Raw genomic sequence first — 20,727 nt, forward strand, 5'->3', positions numbered from 1 at the left:
TAAATCTTTCTGTATTATTGCTCATGGCTGCTGATTTAAGTCCTATGCAAAGCCATTAGAAAGAGACTCAGAGAGGACTTAAGATTTAACACAAGAAAAGTAGAACAAGCATAACTCAGTATACTCAATTTGTCTTTGCCAGTGTTTATCTTGCTCTTCATTTGTCGTCTTCGGTTCATCATGACAAGTATTTCTTGACTAATTTTTCCTTTGCATTTCTTTTTACCTATAGGTTTCTTGGGCTTTATCACTTTCAGAAAGTTGTAATATTCCTCGTCGATATCTTGGTCCTGAGCAGTCTGCAGAAGCTCAAACGTGTTCTTAAGTTCCAGTACATACTGCCTTTTCTCCTCTTCTGTTACCTCAAAGACCTTCATATTATTTACTCGAGTCAATTTTTCCTTTCTTTTCTTACATCTATATCAAGTGTGCATCTTACCATTCTGTGATCACTTACAACATTTACCTTATTCAGGACAGTAACATCATTCGCCATATATCTTCCATGTCCACTTTCTGTTCATCCTTTTCTTGAAAAAAGTATTCATTACTGACAGTCCTCGCAATTCTGCAAATTCCACAAGTATTTTACCTCTTTCATTTCTTCACCAATTCCAAAATTTCCTATAGTTCCTCTTTCTGCACTGTTTTGTCTCTTTCCAACCTTTAGCTTGTGCCTCTTAGAAATCCTGAGTAGTAGTCTTGACACCCTTGGTGATATACTTTTGAATTCCAAAATGTTGTTTTTTATATCTTTATGGACCAGAAAGCCAACTCCACCTTCGCTTCTTTCACTATTTCCATTGGTGTACAGCAGATTTCTACTTGATAACCTTATAAGTGATTCATTTCTTCTTCTTGTTTCAGCCAAACCGATGATATTCCAATTCACATTTTCTAATTACTTTTCCAGCTATAATATCCTCTCTTCAATGATGAGCGATCTTATGTTGTAACAGGTCAAGTTCAGTTTCCGTGCATGGCAGCCTGGTTGTTCCCAGAGATTCTTAGCACCCTCTGATCCTCTCACTGCCGTAAGAGGGGGAGTGAAAACTGCTGGGGACTGGGGGCCATTTGTTTTATCGAGGACTTGGTCTTTTTCTCTTCATGCTAACCAGATGTCTTGAAGACAACCACTCTACACATTCGTTGCCATCTAGGTGACGTAACAGGGCTTACCGTTTCGAAGGTGTGCATGAGTGGATTTTAGGGAGGCAGGCCAGCCAGGCTTTTCCTAAATCTTCTGAAATAGAAAGATATTGGGTCCATCAGTGTTTTAGACTGAGTGTCTAATAATACACAGAATGCCTGTTGCCCTCTAAGTCTAATATATAGGTTAGTGCAAAAGCATCATTTTAACGTAGCCATCTACAAAAGTAGTTAAATTAATTAATTAAATTGGCATCGTTTTGGTTATATCTCATATTGTGAACGCCTTCACGAGTTACCATGGTATTCGAGATAGTACAATACCATGGCAACTCATTGTGAAGGCATTCACAATATGAGATATAACCAAAACGATGCCAATTTAATTAATTAATTTAACTACTTTGGTAGATGGCTACATTAAAATGATGCTTTTGCACTAATCTATATGTTAGTCATTCTACCTCGTAGCATGAGGCCTTTGCCCTTAAATATTTTGTAGTCTATATCACTGCACACCATCAGGCATCTCTCATATTGTGAAGTTATACATCATGACTGGGTTGTCACTATTGCAACACCAGGGTGCCTGCCTACCCACTGATGAAAGGCCAACAAGCCTTGAAACGGTGCCGGCTGGGGGCCTGATGGCCACTGAGTTAACAATCTTCTCTATTGGGGAAGCGTTGCCTATTCAAGGAATTTATGAGCTTTCGAGTAGTTTGAGGTGAAGGAGTAACTGCCCCTTTTTTCCTTCTATGGCATTTCCTTCCTCTACCTCTCTTACTATCACCTTCCTACATCATGGCAACTCGTTGTGAATGCCTTCACGAGTTGCCACGGTATGGTACTACCTCGAATAAGTAAAACTTCACCAGTGGAGAAGACTACTGTTACTTATTCGAGGTAGTACAATACCATGGCAACTCATTGTGAAGGCATTCACAATATGAGATATAACTAAAATGATGCCAATTTAATTAATTAATTAAACTACTTTTGTAGATGGCTACATTAAAATGATGCTTTTGCACTAACCTGTATGTTAGTCATTCTACCTCATAGCATGAGGCCTTTGCCCTTAAATATTTTATAATATTGTTTATTAAGCTATTCTCATAAACTATTATACATTAAGGTATGACATTTCAGATATGATGGGTATTGGTAAAATACCTGAAACGGTATCTTACCATGTAATGTGTAGTTTATGTGAATAGCTTTATAAACTATATTATTAATTTCATGTGGTATAAGAGTGGTATTATATTTAGTAATAATCTTAATGGAAAAAATCCAAAATCCATATAAATCCAATAATAACTATAATTATTCTACATTGTTTTGGTATTTTTGTTTGATCAATATTTCTTTTTTTGTATTTAAATCTGGACTTGTTGATGAGGATTCTCTTATCCTTAACAAATTGCAGAACTATATATGAGTTACTAAGATTAATAAAATTGTATTATTGGAATTAATATTGTCGCTGTTATTACTGTTGTAATAAAGTGAAAAGAAGTAAAAGAAATATATTGCAATGACTAGGAATTCATCTGCAAGCATAGTTTTAATAATTGTTTAAATTCATTTGCCAGCTGTGTATTTCAGCATTTAAAATGTGTTTTTTTTTTTTTTTTAGATTCATTGTTCCATTAGCATTCCAGCAGACTAGCCGACCAGTTCCAGTAATATATTCATTAAATACAATATTTCAGCTTTTGAATAATGAGAATATATTTCTGATGGATCCTGCTCTTTCCAGCTTAAGTTTACAAGAGATGGATTATAAAGGAGCATTTTCCAAAGGTAATTTGTGATTCAGGGCAATTTATTGCATAAGATCTTTTATTTTATTTTCTTTCCTTTTTTTTTTTTTTTTTGGTGATGTATTGTGTATGGCAATGAATCACAATGTTGCCATTATCAGAATCAGATTGATTTGCTAAAATTAGCATTAGTACAGGCATTTGATGTCTGTCTTTTCTCAATTTGAATTTATGCCCTCTCAGGTGATTATTCTGAGCGAGAAGAAGAATCCCATCAGCATTGAGCATGCTCAAACCATTCACTAATCTTGTTGCCCTTCTCTGTACTCGTTTCAGCAGCTCTACATCCTTCTTGAAATGAGGCCTCCAGACCTGTATACAGTACTCTAGGTGTGGCCTGACCATTGCCTTATACAAGGGAATAATCACCTCCTTATCCCTGCTAGAAAAATTCCTATATATCATTGACAATACACCATGAGCTACTCTTGCAGCCCGTCTGCACTGCTCAGAGAACTTCATATCTGCCTGCACAACCACCCCCAGGTCCCTTTCATTCTCTACCATTGTCAGTGTAGTACCACAGAGTTGATACGTTGCTCTGGGGTTGCTGTTTCCCATGTGTAGTACTTTACATTTGTCAATGTAAAACTTCATTTGCCACCTCTCAGCCCATCTGTTCAACCTTTCCAGATCCTGTTGCAGCAGCAGAGTGTCAGTAGTGTCCTTGACAACCCTGCCTACCTTTGTATCGTCTTCAAACTTTGACATTAAGCTTGATATACCATCATCAATATCATTTATGAATACAGAAAACAATAATGGACCCAACACTGAGCCCTGAGGGACCCCACTAATAACATTAGTCCACGACGAGCAGTATCCATTGATTACCACTCTCTGTCTTCTCCCCGTCAGCTGCCCCTTTATCCACAGCAGCAATTTGCCTCCAATGTCACACTGCTCCAATTTGTGCAGCAGTCTTCCATGTGCAACAGTATCAAAAGCCTCTCTAAGATCCAAGTATATAATATCAAAGTTATTCCCTGCATCCAGTTCCTTTGTGACTGCATCATAGTATCCAATCAAATTGGTCAGGCAAGACTTCCCCTTAACAAAACCATGCTGTGTCCCAGCTATAACTGAAGTCTTGTCTAAATGATCCTGCAGTGCTTCTTTAACTAGTGCCTCCATTAATTTTCCTGGAACAGAAGTTAAACTCACAGGTCTATAATTACTTGTGTCATCCTTTGATCCTCCTTTGTGAATTGGGGTCACATTTGCACATCTCCAGTCTGTGGGTACCTCCCCTGAGTCCAAGGAAGCTCTCATAATTATGGCTAAGGGTTTGTTTACTTCCTTTGCTGCCTCCTTTAATATAACTGGATAGATCAGTTGAAGCACTTTGGTGCTCCCACCACCAAACATAACATCATTCTACATCAGTAGCTAATTCTTGTTAACACTGTTTTTTGACAGGAACTGCTTAAAATTTATGGAACCCAGAGAAAGAATCAGTTTGCAACATTACTGTCAGACACAGAACTATTTGTGCTAGGCCATAAAAAGCAAGTACAGAACTTTTTAACTGAAGAAGCAGCTATCCGTCTTCACAGTAATACCAAATCCCATTTATTGAGATTCTCAACGAATTCAGATGGGAAGATTGGAATGTCCACCATATGGTCTTATATCAATTTTCCTTTACATCGGTCCTATGTGTGATTCTATGGCCATCCTCTTTTTCGAACTCCTAAACGAGAATGTAGGGATATATGCTAAAGCATTTAGCTACATTTTGGAGACAAAACTATTATTAAAAGACAAACCACATTTTAAAATAATTATAAATTTTTTCTTCCATAACAGTGTATTTTATTGTGCCATCTGAAAAGAAATTGTGATAATCTGTGTAGTGAGTGTGTTTCCCAAAACAGGTTTTCAGTATGTGCTCTTCATATGTGCATTTTCAACAGACTGAAAAAGAAGGATTTGCCTGATTGCTAGTAGCTGTTTATATCTTCTACTAATATCGCTTTCCATTTCCTTGGACAGACAACTTGTGTAGTTGAGACCCACTAGTTTTCGTAAAATCGGACAAATGCTAAATTATTTTGATTTTTTCTTGTAGAGGATCTGTGTCCTCATTTTGAATTTAAAATCAATGGTGTGAATTTGAACCAAATAAAAATAGAGTGATAAATAAACACAGTATATGCTATTAAGAAATATAGGAATATTAAATTTTAGAAATTTTATATTTAAGTTAGAAATTCTCTTACATGAGATTTTTTCAGGAATGACTGCATCCGGGTAAGATGTAATTAGAATAGTATTGAAATAAATAAACCTAGTAAGAGGAAAGGAATAAAAGCAAGCTTTGTAACCCTAAATCCAAGCATGGCGAAATAATTAGAAGTATAAAGGGAGATGAATTCCTGAAGCTTGATGGGGGCTTTTTGTTTATACCATCTTCAAAGGGAATTCCCATAACGGTTTTTGCATGATTTCCATTTCCTTTTGCTGTTTGAAAAATATTTTTGCAGATCATGCAAACTTTTTATATAACTGGAGGACCTAGCTGTATGTTACTATCACTTTTTAATTACTCTATTTAAGAAATTCGAATTAAGCGTCTATGTAATCTATAAAGGAAAGCAACATCTTGTATAAATATACACCACAGTGACCATATTGTAAAAATTTTCCAATATAGGAAATATACATTTCCAGTATTGGATATGTAATTAATAGATATATATATTGTTAAGTATGTTATTTTGGGATTACTGCCGTTGATATGCAGCCCCTTGCATTTATCAGTGTTAAACATAAATTGCCACTTCTAAGCCCATCTCTCTAAATTTTTAGGTCTTGCAATAGTATGCTTTGTTTGCTTTAATTACCATCCTGCCAACCTTTGTATCATGTGCAGACTCAGACAGTAAGCTTAACTTGTCTTCATTAATATCATTAATAAATATAGAAAATAACAATGAGCCCAGCGCTAAACCTCGGAGACTTTGCTAATAACATTAGTTCAAGAAGAGCAGAGCCCATTTATAACTATCCTTTATCTTTTGCCACTGACCCATCCATTTATCCACAGCAGTAACTTCTCCCTAATGTCACACTACTTTAACTTGTATATCAGTCTTTCATGTGGAATAGTATCAAAAGCTTTACTGAAATCTAAATATATAATGTCAGAATTGTTGTTTGCATCCAGTTCCTTTGTTACTGTGTCATATTAACTAATTAGATTGGTTAGACAAGATCTTCCCTTAAAAAATCCATGCTGTGATTTCATTTTCATATAATTCCATTCCTGACCAGGTAATCCTGCAATACTTCTTTCACCACTGAAATTATTTTCCCTTGAACAAAAGTCAAGCTTACGGGTCTGTAATTAATCACTTTGCCTTTTGATATTCCTTTATGAATAGGAGAGACATCTGCATATCCAATCTATAGGTACTCCTCCTAAATCCAAGATTACTCTCATAATTATGGCTGAAGGTTTGCTTTCCTCTTTTTCTATTTCTTTTAATATAATTGGACAGATTCCATCAGAACCAGGAAAATTATTTACTTTTATCTTCAGCAGACTCTTGCTCTTCTCAGTTATCAAAAATTTATTTAGCTCCCAATTGCAACTTGGTATAATTCTGATATTAGCATTAGCAAAGGCACATGATGCAAGAAAGAAAGCTTATATAGCATCAGCCAAAAAAAAAAAAAAAAAAAAAAAACATCATTATTTCAGCTATCAACTTCTATAATGACAGATGGAAGTTTGTTCCAACAATCAATCACAAACTGGCTAAAGGCAAATTTCTGTACATCTATCATACAACCTTCTTTTCTCAATTTGAATTTATGCCCACTCAGGCGATTATTCTGAGCAAGAGGAAGAATCCCATCAGCATTGACCATGCTCAAACTATTCAAAGCTTTATACACCTCAATCAGATCACCTCACAGGTGCCTAGTCTCCAAACACTGTAATCTGCAAGGCGCCTCCGTAACCAGGTGGGAAGGAGCAGCAGTGCGTAGCACACACTTCTTGATTAGACCAGGGTTCGAGCCAGTCACCACCAAATACGGAGGATGAAAGGTCAAGGAATGACCACCGCATATTCCCGGAGCAATATGGCCTTAGTTGCTAATGCTCCTAAAAACCAAATAACAAATATTTGGATTTCAGGAAAGCTTTTGACACTGTTGCGCATGGAAGACTATTGTACAAATTGGAGCAGAATGGTATTAAGGGTAAGTTGCTACAATGGATAAAAGGATGGTTAAGTGGGAGAAGACAGAGTGTGGTAATCAATGGGTGCTGCTCTTCGTGGACTAATGTTATTAGTGGAGTCCCACAGGGTTCGGTGTTAGGTCCACTGTTGTTTTGTATATTTATCAATGATATTGATGAAGGTATATCAGGCTTAATGTCGAAGTTTGCAGATGATACAAAGGTTGGCAAGGTTGTTAATGACAGTGACTACTGCAACAGGATCTAGATAATTTGAGCAGATGGGCTAAGAAGTGGTAACTGAAGTTTAACCTTGACAAATGCAAAGTACTGCATATGAGTAGAAGTAACCCCAGAGAAACGTACCAACTGTCTGGTACTACACTTAAGGTGGTAGAAAATGAAAAAGACCTGGGAGTAATTGTGCAGTCAGATATGAAGTTTTCTGAGCAATGCAGACAGGCTGCCAGGGCAGGTCATGGGGTTTTGTCAGTGATATATAGGAATTTGCTAGCAGGGAGAAGGAGGTGATTGTCCCTCTGTATAAGGCAATGGTCAGGCTACGCCTTGAGTACTGCATACAGGTCTGGAGGCCTCATTATAGGAAGGATGTAGATTTACTTGAGCGTGTACAGAGAAGGGCAACAAGATTGGTGAGGGGTATGAAGGGATCCTCTTACCAAGAGAGGCTTAAGTTCTGCAAATTGCAGTGGCTGGAGACTAGGCACCTGCGCGGTGATCTGATTGAGGTATATAAGGCCTTGAATGGGTTGAGCACGCTGAATTCTGATGGGATCCTTCCACTTGTTCAGATTATGAACCTAAGGGGGCATAAATTCAAATTAAGAAAAGACAGATGTAGAATAGATGTGTGGAAATTTGCCTTTAGCCAGCGGGTGGTTAATTGCTGGAACAAACTTCCATCTGTCGTTGTGGAAGTTGACAGGTTAAATAAATTTAAGGAGGAACTGGACAGGCATTTGGAGGGAATGGTGTGATTTTTTATTTTATTTATTTATTTTATTTTTTTTTTTGGCTGATGCTGCATAAGCTCATACAGTTGCTTTCTTGCATCACATGCCACTACTACTACTACTACAACATATGTAATCTGCAAAACTTAAGCCTTTCTTCGTAAGAGGAACCCTATGTTCAATTCACTAATCTTGTTTCCCTTCTCTATATTCATTCCATCAGCTCTACATCCTTCTTAAAATGAGGCCTCCTGACCTGTATACAGTACTCAAGGTGTGGCCTGACCATTGCCTTATTCAAGGAGATAATCAACTCCTTATCCCTTCTAGAAAAATTCCTGTGTATCATTGACAAGACACCATAAGCTACTCTTGCAGACTGTCTGCACTGCTCAGTAAACTTCATATCTGCCTGCACAATTACCCCCAAGTCCTTTTCATTCTCTACCACTGTCAGTTTAGTACTACAGAGTTGATACATTACTCTGGGGTTACTGCTTCCCAAATGTAGTACTTTGCATTTGTCAATGTTAAACTTCATTTGCCACCTCTCATCCCATCTGCTCAACTTTTCTAGATCCTGTTGCAGCAGCGTACTGTCATTAGTGTCATTAACAACCCTGCCAACTTTCGTATCATCTGCAAACTTGGACATTAAGCCTGATATACCATCATCAATATCATTTATAAATACAGAAAACAACCCAACACTGAACCTTGAGGGACTCCACTAATAACATTAGTCCCCAAAGAGCTGTGTCCATTGATTACTACTCTGTCTTCTCCCACTCAACCATCCCTTTATCCATAGCATCAATTTGCCTCACTGCTCCAATTTGTGCAGCAGTTTTCCGTGTGCAACAGTATCAAAAGCCTTTCTAAGATCCAAATATATGATATCAGAGTTATTCCCTGCATCCAGTTCCTTTGTGACCACATCATAGTATCCAATCAAATTAGTCAGACAAGACTTCCCCTTAACAAGCCCATGCTGTGTCCGAGCTATAACTGAAGTCTTGTCTAGATGATCCTGCAGTGCTTCTTTAACCAGTGCCTCCATTAATTTCCCTGGAACAGGAGTTAAACTAACAGGCCTATAATTACTTGTGTTGCCCTTTGATCCTCCATGGGTACCTCGCCTGAGTCCAAGGAAGCTCTCCTGATTATGGCTAAGGGTTTGCTTACTTCCTTTGCTGCCTCCTTTAATATAACTGGATAGATCCAATCCACCCCAGATGCCTTTCTTATGTTTATCTTCAACAATTTCTCCTCCACTTTCCTCTCAGTTATTACAAAATCATCTTGCTCACTGCCAGAGTTTAGTTCACCTCTGGCATTCCCTTCCCTGAATAACTCCTCATGTGTGAATGTATATGCAAAATACTCATTTAGTTTGTTAGCCACCTGAGCAGGATCATCAACAGTTGAACCATCATTATCCAGTGGACTAATCTGATTCTTTCCCTTCCTTCTAGAATTTACATACATAAAGAACTCTTTGCTGTTTTTCTTTGCATCCTTTTCCAAAGATTTCTTGTAATCTGCCTTTGCCTGCCTAATCTCCTTTGTGACTTAGTTATAGACCAGCTTATATCTGTCATAGGCTTCCATGTCACCCATTAATTTATATGTATGCCATGCATTTTTCTTCTCTGCCACATGTCTCATTAGTTCATCTGACATCCATTTAGGCCTAAACCTTGAACAATATTTCTGAGTTGGTATGTAAAGCCTAGTACCTTCCAAGATTAATTCTTTGAATGCTTCCCATTTTGAATTTGGTGTTGTTAACATCATCAGTTGGTCCCACCATATAGAATTAAATACTGTCTCAGACCTCTGTAGTTGCCTTTATGATAGCAAAAACCCTTCCCTTTACCCTTGATGGTAGTTACCTCTGAGTAAATCCCACTTCAGCACACTATGATCAATGCCACCTAGTGGTTCCTTTATCTGCAGATTCTTAATGCATGAAGAATCATTACTGATAATGAGGTCAAGAGTATTACTCTCTCTAGTTGCCTCCCAAACATGCTGATGTAGAAAACTCATCCAATAAATCCACAAATGCCTTGCTAGTGTGTTGAATGACCAACCCACAAAAAAATCTGTTGCAAAATTCACAGGACATGAACTCAGGTCTTTTCTACCCAGTGTGAGGAGGACGGTGGTTATACCAACTGTGCTACCCATCATAACTACACTCAGGGAGGAGGTTTGAGCAGGCTTAATGCTGATGAGATACTTCTGCTTGCTCAGATTACAAACCTGATGGGACATAGATTCAAATTGAGGAAAGACAGTTGTAGAACAGGTGTGCAGAAGTTTGTTTTTAGCCAGCATGTGGTTGATTGCTGGAACAGGCTTCCATCTGTTGTTGTGGAAGTTGATAGCTTAAATAAATTTAAGGCTGAACTGGACAAACATTTGGAGTGACCGGATGGGTGAAATGGGAAGGGAGTTTTTTGGGGTTTTTTTTTTTTTTGCTGATGTTGTATAAACTTTTTTTCTTGCATCATATGCCTCAACTAATGCTAATAATGCTAATGCTAATACTTCTCAGTTATCAAAAATTCATTTAGCTCCCAGTTGCAATTTGGTATAATTCTGATTTTCCCATCCCATCCTTAAAAATTCCTTAGTGCATGAAAGTAGATGCAAAATATTTATTTAATTTTCAGCAGTTTCAGTAGTTGTGCCATTCAATACTAGTGGGCTAATGTAGTTCACCCATTTCTTCTAGTGGTAATATAAACAAATAATTCTTTGCATTCTTAGTCAAAGACTTCTCATAATCTGCATTCTGCATTAGCTTTACTCACCCCCTTAGTGACTTGATTGCAGACTAATTTGTATTTGCATTAGGCTTCTGTTCATTAGTCGTATTGATTCGTGTAACGTCCATGTAAGTCTAAGCCTTGAACAGTATTTTTTTAGTTCGTATGAAAAGCCTAATAGCTTCTATGTTTACTTCTCTGAATGCTTCCCATTTAGAATTTGCAGTTGGTAACATCATCATTTGGTCTATTGAAAAGGAATTTAGAAACTGTCTGAGACTATTGTAGTTGCCTTTGTGAAAGCAAAATCCCTTCCTTTTACTCTTAACAGTAGTTATATCTTTAAGTAGATCCCACATCAGTATGTTAGGATCACTGCTACCTAGTGGTTCCTTTGTCTGGATGTTCTTAATGCATGAATGGTCACTGCAGATAATCAGATAAAGAGTTTTGCTTTCTCTTATTGCCTCTAACTTGCTGCTGCCGAAAAGTGATCCATTAAATCAAGAAAATTTCTCTACTGTGTGTGTGTGTTGAAACCCACAAGTACCAATCAATATCAGGAAAGTTAAAATCCCCTATTATAAGATATTCCAATTTACTAGTAAAAGTCATTTGGCCTATTGCACACTTCTACTCTCAGTTTAGTTTTCCCAGTGCTTTTGTCACACAAAGCTGATTCAGCATTGCACCGATCACCCACATCAACTGGCTGCACTACCTTAGTGTCCTTTCTGCACTTAACCAGTACTTCAAATTCATTCAGTTTGTTTATCATACTCCTACTATTAGTGTAAAAGCAAGTGTACAAACACCTGTTTTTGCTCTTGGTAACCCTAACACAGCTTGTGTATTTGCTTATCTCACGAGGACTCCTATTAGGTCTGCATTCTGTGGTTTCACACCGTTTGGTGTGATGACACCTTGCTTTCCAGAATGTTGTATGCCTCAATAGAAGAGCACAAGAATCACTTACATCTCTGTCTGTGGCTGCTATTAAACTATTAGTCTGTGTACCCCTTAAGCTAGCAGTTTTCCGATCCACCCGACACCTTGATAGCATCAGCAAATATTCTCGTGCCTCCTTCTATTTAACTGTATGCCATCCCTGTAAAAAGCCTCTCCTGTTAACAAGCACAGATTTATGAATTGATTTATAAGTTCTCATGATGTGCTCACTCCTTTCATCCTGGCAGAATTGCAGGATGATAGGAGTGAGTTATGACTTTTTTGATGTGAAAACATCTTTGGCGGCACCTACTAAATTTCAGATTGTAGTAAAATCAATTTGTCATGACTTTGCAACACGGAAATGACGTCATTCATTTCCATGTTGTCATTTACGGAAATGACATAATTCCGGATATGACATACTGAATGATAGTTGGAGTGTTAGCATCATTAGCCGATATATGAACAGTGGAAATGGTGTAATTTGTCATCATTTAAAAAAAAAATGTTCTTGTTTATTCTCCAGCATGACCACCACGTCAGTGGAATTTACAATAAATCAATCAATACAAATGTTAATCGTATTTAGCAGTCATAGGCTTGAACCCTAGTCTGCACTCGCACTCCTGACCACTCGGCTACATCAGGCCTACGAAAATGACGTTGAGTGACATCATTCCAGATATGATGTACTGAATATCAAAGTTAGTGTGTTAGTCTCATTAGCCAAATCTACATACAGTAGAAATGACGTCTTTGACGTCATTTTCGTAAATGACATACCAAATCAAAATTTGTGAGTTAGCGTCATTAGCCAATATATCTACAACGGAAATTAAGTAATTTGACATCATTTTCAGAAATTACATGCCAGATCAAATTTAGTGAGTTAGCGTCATTAGCTGATTTCATTGGCACTCTGAGTCAAGATTGCAGGTTTACCGAGCTGTCTTATCATAGTGAATAGATCGCACTTACAATGAGCCTAGTAGTAGGACCCAGAATTAGGAATTGTCCTTAGGAAGGCCAAATTGTTTTCGACACAGCTGTTAATGTGTTCTTTGGATTGAACTTGCTCACAGGTTAGTTTTGTATCTTATTTGAAACCCACCATCAAAGAGTCTCTTGTTTTCAACCTCATTATCTTCATTGCTACATAAAGGAGATCATATGGAGTAACACAGTCAGAACGTCTGAGCTTGTCATTGCCATCACAAACAGGGTCACTTGTAAATTCTCTCTGAACGTTCTGAATTGTCCAAGCTGGGAAAGGACAGTTCCTCTGTGTGCTTATCAAACAGTAGACTCTGCGGTACTTTAGTTTCTCCTGGGGTGATTCTAAGATATTTATCCTCACTCCACAACAAAATTTGCTGTTAGACGATGAGACTTTCCTCAATCGGAACTGCTTCGCTTATGTAGTCTTTAGCCAACTTAATTTCCCTGTGACTGTTATCAAAGAATGACTGATCTATCGTGATTTTATACAATCGATAGGGAAGTGTGTCAACCAAATATAGAAGCCACGGTTTAACCACTTGCTTTCTTACTAACCCAATCAAATAGCTCGGCTTGTGTATTATATAATAATACACAATGAATAGTATCAGCTTGTATTGTTGTGGTCACTATTCCACAAATGGGTAATTAGTCTCAACTTGAATTTCACTAACCTCTTCCAAACATTGATTCAGTAGAATAAGTAGCAGGCATGACCATAAAATGTTACATCATTCATAACTTTGGTTCTAGCTGTTCGATTTTAAAACAGTTCTGATTTTCACAAAGATGTTTTCACATAAAACATCTTTCGTGCGTACCAAGTACACACGATTTTTTTCTCATCATTGCAATATATTTACTAAGGGGGAAAGAGAGGGGGAGAAAGAGAATAACAATGAATATGCTTCAGAGAAAAAATACTTTCATGTTGGACAATGAAATAAAATTAACTCTTCTTGCAGAATCCACAACAAGTCTTGTGCAGTCCTCAATTTTTCTTATTAAAGATCACCGAGTTTGTTTCTGCTGCCATTAATAGCCATGCAACATGATATATCTACAAGCTGTATGTTAAAATAAGCACTATACTCTTTGTTATGTATAATTATACATACCTGCCGAAGAAAGTGTATTAACTGGGATATTATTTGCTGTTTAATACTTGTAACCCATGCAAAAAAAGGTGACATTTCTCTCTTTTATCATTATTAATTATTCATTAAACTTCATAACTTAGCACAAACTGCCCTTGCAAAATACAGCTACTTTTGATGATCATAGAGTGCTTGGATGAGGCAGTGACCAAGATCAATACTACTGTAGAACAAAATGTCCACTGTTATGGGTAGAGCCAGAAAAATGTATATTCAATTACACAGTTGTGAGATACTATCTTGTTGTGTATAATTAAATCTATTTTTTAGGCATACATAGATTAACCCCTTCGTGGATTATCCTGAGATATCTCGTTTTTAGTTTTAAACTTTATTTGGAACTACACAAAATATCACCGGATACAATTATACCCAAACTAAACAATAATACCTCCAAAAATTAGGATTTAAACATATTTTCTTGGGCATTGATCTGGCTAATTTTGCATTAGCCAGATAAATCCCAAGATTTCTCGGGATTTCTTACATCTGGCAGCAGACAACTGGCTTTCATTTTACTTATATTTACTTATTGTTCAGCAGTGTCAGAACAGTAGTGCACATTCCTATGTGTTGCCAATAAGCAAAATAAAATTTGCCATCCTAAATTCTGAATACTGATAAGCATTAACAAATTAGAAAACTATATCGAAAAATATTTCGGCGCCCTCTTGAACTGCCACCTGTAAACGACACTTACCTTGCCTATCCACTTGTGACGGCCATGTGTCAGAATGTAGTTACATGATTATTGCTTGTGGTGAGAGGTTACTGCTTGTGCGTTCCACTTTATTTTTTTAAATTTATTTATATAATGAGTAGTGAAGAGTGTTTTTCTGTTCCTTTCTTTTAACTCAAGCACTAATTTATTAAAAAAATCTGTTTAATTTGCATACTTTTTGGAATACACAATATAACTCAGGATAGCCCAAATGGGTTAATTACTCCCATGTATTTCTACTAAAAAATTTATAAAAAAATAAAAAAAACTATACAGTGAGTATTTGCATGATGCATACTTTTAATCTATAAAATAAAAAAAGTCAGTCCATTATGGCATATTTTCAGGGAAAAAAATGTTCCGGGAAGGAGTTAAGTTGCTATTTATAGAAGGGATTAACCATGGAAGCTGCTTTAGCAGTTTCCCCCCTTTTATTTTCAATATTACTGAGCCTTTGCTGAGCCAATTAAAACTTATGTTCCAGGGAAAATAATGGAGTCACTGGTTAAGAAGTAATGCAGGATCATCTAAACAAAGCTGCAATTATACTTCAGACATAGCACGGATTTTTTAAGAGGAAATCTTGTTTGTCCAATTTTATTGGTTACTACAATGCGGTCACAAAGGAACTTGATGCAAAAAAATTATTTCAATATCATATACTTGGATTTCAGATAAACTTTTAATACTGTTACACATAAAAGACTGCTGTACAAATTGGAGTAGTATGGCATTAAGGGCAAGTTGCTGCCCTTAATTCCTTAATGCTGCCCTCTGTCTTCTCCCAACATTAATGTTGGGAGAAGACAGAGAGTGGTAATCAATGTACACTGCTCTTTGTGGAGTAATATTACTAATGGAGTCCCCAGGGTTTGTTGTTGGGCCCATTGTTTTCTAAATTTATGAATGATACTTATGAAAGCATATCAAGCTTAATGTCCAAGTTTGCAGATGATACAAAGGTTGGCATGGTGGTTAATGATAGGAACGAAAGAATGCTACTGCAACAGGATTTAGAAATGTTAGGCAAGTGAGAAATGGCAATTGGAGTTTGACATTGACAACTGAAAAGTACTGCATATGGGTAGCAGTGACCCCCGGAGTAACATTCCAACTGTGTGGTACTACACTCATGGTAGTGGAAAATGAAAAATATCTGGGTGGGGAGGGGGGGGATTGTGCAGTCGGATATGAAGTTCTCTAAGCTATGCAGACAGGCTGCTGGGACAGTTAATGGAGTTTTGTAAATGATATACAGGAATTTTTCTAGCAGGGATAAGATGATTATCCCATTGTGTCAGGCCACATCTTGATTACTGCATAAAGGTCTGGAGGCCTCATTTTAGGAAGGATATAGAGTTTTTTTTTTTTTTTTGGATGGTCCTGTATAAGTTTTCTTTCTTGCGTAATTTGTCGCTACTAATACTAAAAAGATGAAAGACGTAAACATTTTATCACATGCTACAGTAGCTTCAGTGGTTAAACTCTTCTGTATTTAACAACTCACAAGTACAGAAAAACATATTTAATTATATACAGCCAAGGTAAATTGTTATCAATGTATTTTCTCTCTCAATCATAGCTGTTCTAAAGTAATGACAGACCTATGCCACTGAGTCATAAAAATACTGTATGACCAGCTTACATATCTGAAATTTGCAAGAACAGTACATGTCAAATTAGGAACAAACTTAGTGAGTAAGCAATAGTGTTCTTTTAACGTACAACTCATATAGATTAAGTTGCATGACTAACTAATATATTGGCAAGAACAAAAGTTAGTGATTTATTATTTGCAGAAATTGAATTTCTCCACAATATAATTGTTATCTTTCTCATGGTGACTAAATTAATGTGTAAATCAATCACAATTCGCAAACATTTACCACAGCAAAACTAAAAATTTCTTAGTATTTTAAATGAAAGTATACTAAAAATTCTTGCACTATAATAAGTCTCTGACTGAGCATTTTGATTAATTAATATTGACAAGTACATAAAGAATAGGAAAACCTTATATGACAGAACTTACCTCCTCCGTGTTTAAAACAGCTATGATGGAAATTGCTCCATGTTTAAAAGCATACTTGTGAATCAAGAACTCGTATAAGGTTTTCCTATTCTTTATGTCAGTTTACATTCAGAACTCAAGGTTGTCCATGCAAAATTACTTACTGAAAAGTTCTTATCATGTTTGAACCCATTTAAATCAAAATGAAGAACATATTTTGTTTGATCTTTGAATTAATAAGGATATATATATAATACTTTGTAATTGAAAATATCAATTATACATAATCGATATGTAAATCTATTCTCCTTTTTGAAGGTCAAACAGTGTATGGTAGAGTTTTATGGCACCCAGAACAAGATCTAGAGTCAGCCTATAAATTAAAGATTGAGAGACTCTATGCTTGTACAGGTAAAGATGGTTATGTACCCACATTTGATCCCATAGGAGAAGATTATGGTGAAGGTCCACAGTTTGGATGCATTCAACCTAATAAGAATTTGAAACATCGATTTGTTCTCCTGGTAAGTAAAAATTTGTATTACTAAATAGTATTGAATTTGGATATATAGTATGGGGTTGTTGGCTATAGTCAGAATGTAATTTAATTCTAACTTTCTTTTCAAAATCTGATTATAAGTGAGTGAAGATATTATTATCTCACTTATAAATTCAAATTAGTTATAATTAAAGAAAAAATTTGAAAAAGTCAGATTAAAAAATTTGTAACAAGTTAACGAGTTGAGAGTCAGTTTTAAATGTTTGACACTTCTCTGCATAAAGAATAATTGGATTTATATACCTTAGTTTACTGTATGTTGTGATCCCTCCTGGTTATATACTTCAATGGCAAGAACTTAGAATTCCAGAACTAAAATTTGATATAACTCCAAGAAGGGGAAAATAGAGCTGGCTGCATTTCTGAGAGTAATATGCTTGTATATAAATACAAAAAAAAAAGTCAAAGTAAAAAATTTGTAATAAATTTAGAATTAATTTCATATATTTAATGCCTCTTTTTTTACATTTCAGCATGATGCTGTTATTGATAACAAAAGTTTCAATAGAACTCAGAGACAAAGCATCGGAGCACTCAGTGGACTTCAGAATTATCACCAAGGCCCAAAAAGTTCTGTTTACAGAAGTACAGGAAAAAGACTGCTGATTATTTTTTTTGAGAAACAGAATGTGATTCACAAGGAATTTGTACCAGAAGGAAAGTGAGTCAATGCTGTGTCTACATACAATTGCCTCAAAAACTATTGAAGTGCATTTCCCAGGTGAGGCTGCAATTTCAAGAGAAAGAAAGTTGGTTCTTTTTGCATAACAGTGCCACTGCCCATTCTGCACTTATTGTGAAAACATTTCTGATGAAATATGACATTGTACAGAAAACCATCTACCCTACTCTCCCGATATAACACCAGTGAACTTCTTCCTCTTTTCCAAGGTGGAAACTGCCTTCAAAGGAAAGAAATTTCAGGATTTTGAAGACAAAGAAAAATGTAATTGCTAAACTGAAAATCACCTTTTGGGCACCTTTGTGAAGGAAGAAAAGTTTCTGAAACTTTTAGAATGATGTAATGAGTGCATTCAATCAGGTGGTGATTAATTTTAATAAAAATAAGACCATTTTTGAGCCCCTTCACTTTGTGTACTTTTTATTGCCCCTATCGGGGAACTTTATTTCCACATCTCGAACGAGATAGAGAGTGGAGATACTTTGTAAGACATGGGTTGTTAATTAATCTGACTGCCCTCTTTTGAATAGTCTACAAGTCTGAAAGAGGTTTGGATGCACCACCTCAGATGTGGAAACTATGTTCCATGGTAGAGCGGATTTGAGATTTATACAAAGTGTGTAGTTCTTTAGAAGAAAAGAAATGCCCAGTTTTTAGATGCAGAGGAAGCAATATTTGTGATGTGCTTATGCCAAGTGATATTAGAAGTCAAGGTAATCAATCCCTAAGAGAGATATTTGGTCTCATCTAGAGATCTGAGTGTCATCGAAGATAAGCATAGGAGCAGTAGACTTCTTTCTGTTAGATATAAGACAGGACTGAGCTCTAGAAGGATTAAAATTAACTAAGTTTTCTTTGTTCCATTGGTGAATTACCTGGAGATCAGCATTTAAGGAATTGTTGTTGGACATTCGAGATGTTTTTGCAGTAGAAAGTTTCTGAAACTGGAAGGTAAAATGCAATGTGCTATCATCTACAAAACTATTGATAGAATTTCTATCCAGTGGAAGAAGATCATTAATATACAAGAAGAAAATAGTACGAGACAGTACTTGAACCTTGGGGAACACTGGCATTAGTGGAAGAGTTAGAAAACAGAGCCATCTACCATTCCCCATGATGAGCAATCAGAAAAACTTGGAAACCCAATTGCAAAAAAACAGTAGCAATCCATAAGATGGAAGTCTTATGGATTGCCATTTTTTTTTTACCAAACAAAATCAAAGCCTTAGAAGCTGACTGAGCTACTTGGGAGGTGCATTATGGCCACAGAAGCCATGTGTCAACAACTACCAAAAAAAAAAAAAAAAAAAAAAAAAAGTCTTAAAAATAAAAACTTTGGTGATACTCAAGCAACTGCTTCAGTTTCACCAAGCTTTTGCATTAAATTTTTCCATGAATGGATAACATAAGTCAATCACCAGTAGATTGAGTGTGACAGAATCAACATGGGTGATTATTGATCAGATGGAAAGTTTCAAGACAGTTTGGAGTTGTCAGTTAATGGATTTCTCTATTACTTTGGAAAGAATAGAGGTAAGTGCAGTGGAGCAATAATTGGACAGGAGGTATTTGTCCACATTTTAGGAACTTTTTTTTTTTTTTTTTTTATGAAAACCCCAAACACGAGAGGTATTAGAACCTATAGTACTTAATACCATGCTTGGGTTGGGGGTTGAAAAGACGAGAGAAGACATTAGACTTGAACTTCTGCAGACTGTAATTTTCAGGAAAGACATATGAAGGAAGGTTCTTCCAGAAAATATCAATCCAGTGAATAATTGAGGAAGATGAAAAGTTGGTTCTGTGAGTTTGAAGTTGGACAGTAAATGGAGATGTTGGCTGGTGCCGGCACATGTTCGGACTTTTTTGAAAGAGAGAGCGGGAATTATAGAAGCCAATTCAGAAGAACAGTGCCCATGGAAGTATATGTAAAAAAGGCATGCAGCAGAAACAGTATGTCTATGAGACAGAGAGTGGAGAGACTGTTAGAGATGAGTCATCGATTAATCTAACTGCTTTCTTCTGAATGGAATATAGAAGCCTGAGAGAGGTTTTGAGGGCACCGCCCCAGATGTGGGAACAATATTCCATGGTAGGGCAATTTGTACAGAGTGAACAGCTGTTTGTAAGAAAAGTAACATCAAGAGCGAAAGAGAAAACCAAGTTATTTTAGATGCAGAGAAAGCAATATTTGTAATGTGCTTGTGCCAAGAGAGATTAGAAGTCAGGGTAATCCCCAAAGAGATATATCATTTTGCTAGAAATCGGAGAGTCACCAAAGATAATCATAGGAGCAGTAGAATCCTTTTTGATGGCGCCTCTGTAGCCAGGTGGGAAGGAGCAGCAGTGCATAGCACGCGCTTCTTGATTAGACCAGGATTCAAATCCGTCACCACCAAATACGGGGGATGCGGAAAGGTCAGGAAATGACCACCGCATATCCCGGAGCAATATGGCCTTAGTTGCTAATGCTCCTAAAAACCAAATAACAACAACAACAATCCTTTTTGCGAGATATAAGACAAGACTGAGTTTTAGAAAGATTGAAATCAACTAAGTTGTCTTTGTCCCACTGGAGAATTACCTGGAGATTGGCATTTAAGGAATTGGTAGCAGATATTTGAGAAGTTGAAGCTAATTGAACAGGGCAAGGTTTCTCAAAATGAAAGTGTAATGCAATGTGTTATCATCAGCAAAACTATGAATAGGATTTCCAGTCAATG

General features: G+C 36.5%; 1 protein-coding gene across 4 annotated transcripts in view; it reads left to right on the forward strand.

Annotated features, from left to right (window-relative positions):
* LOC150083681 (extracellular matrix organizing protein FRAS1-like) overlaps positions 1-20,727 on the forward strand; it is an 866,422-nt gene that overhangs the window by 832,993 nt on the left and 12,702 nt on the right. For 3 of the 4 annotated variants that reach the window (XM_090378121.1, XM_090378123.1, XM_090378122.1), the window contains 2 exons: positions 2,792-2,958; positions 17,079-17,284. In XM_090378121.1, coding sequence (XP_090234247.1) covers positions 2,792-2,958; positions 17,079-17,284 — 373 coding nt within the window. Of the gene's footprint in view, positions 1-2,791; positions 2,959-17,078; positions 17,285-17,792; positions 17,981-20,727 lie in introns of all 4 variants that reach the window. The other variant, XR_016547213.1, reaches the window with a different exon arrangement.

The sequence above is a fragment of the Mastigoproctus giganteus genome, chromosome 7 (genome assembly GCF_048544385.1).
Source record: "Mastigoproctus giganteus isolate SK-2022 chromosome 7, ASM4854438v1, whole genome shotgun sequence".
Lineage (NCBI taxonomy): Eukaryota > Metazoa > Arthropoda > Arachnida > Uropygi > Thelyphonidae > Mastigoproctus > Mastigoproctus giganteus.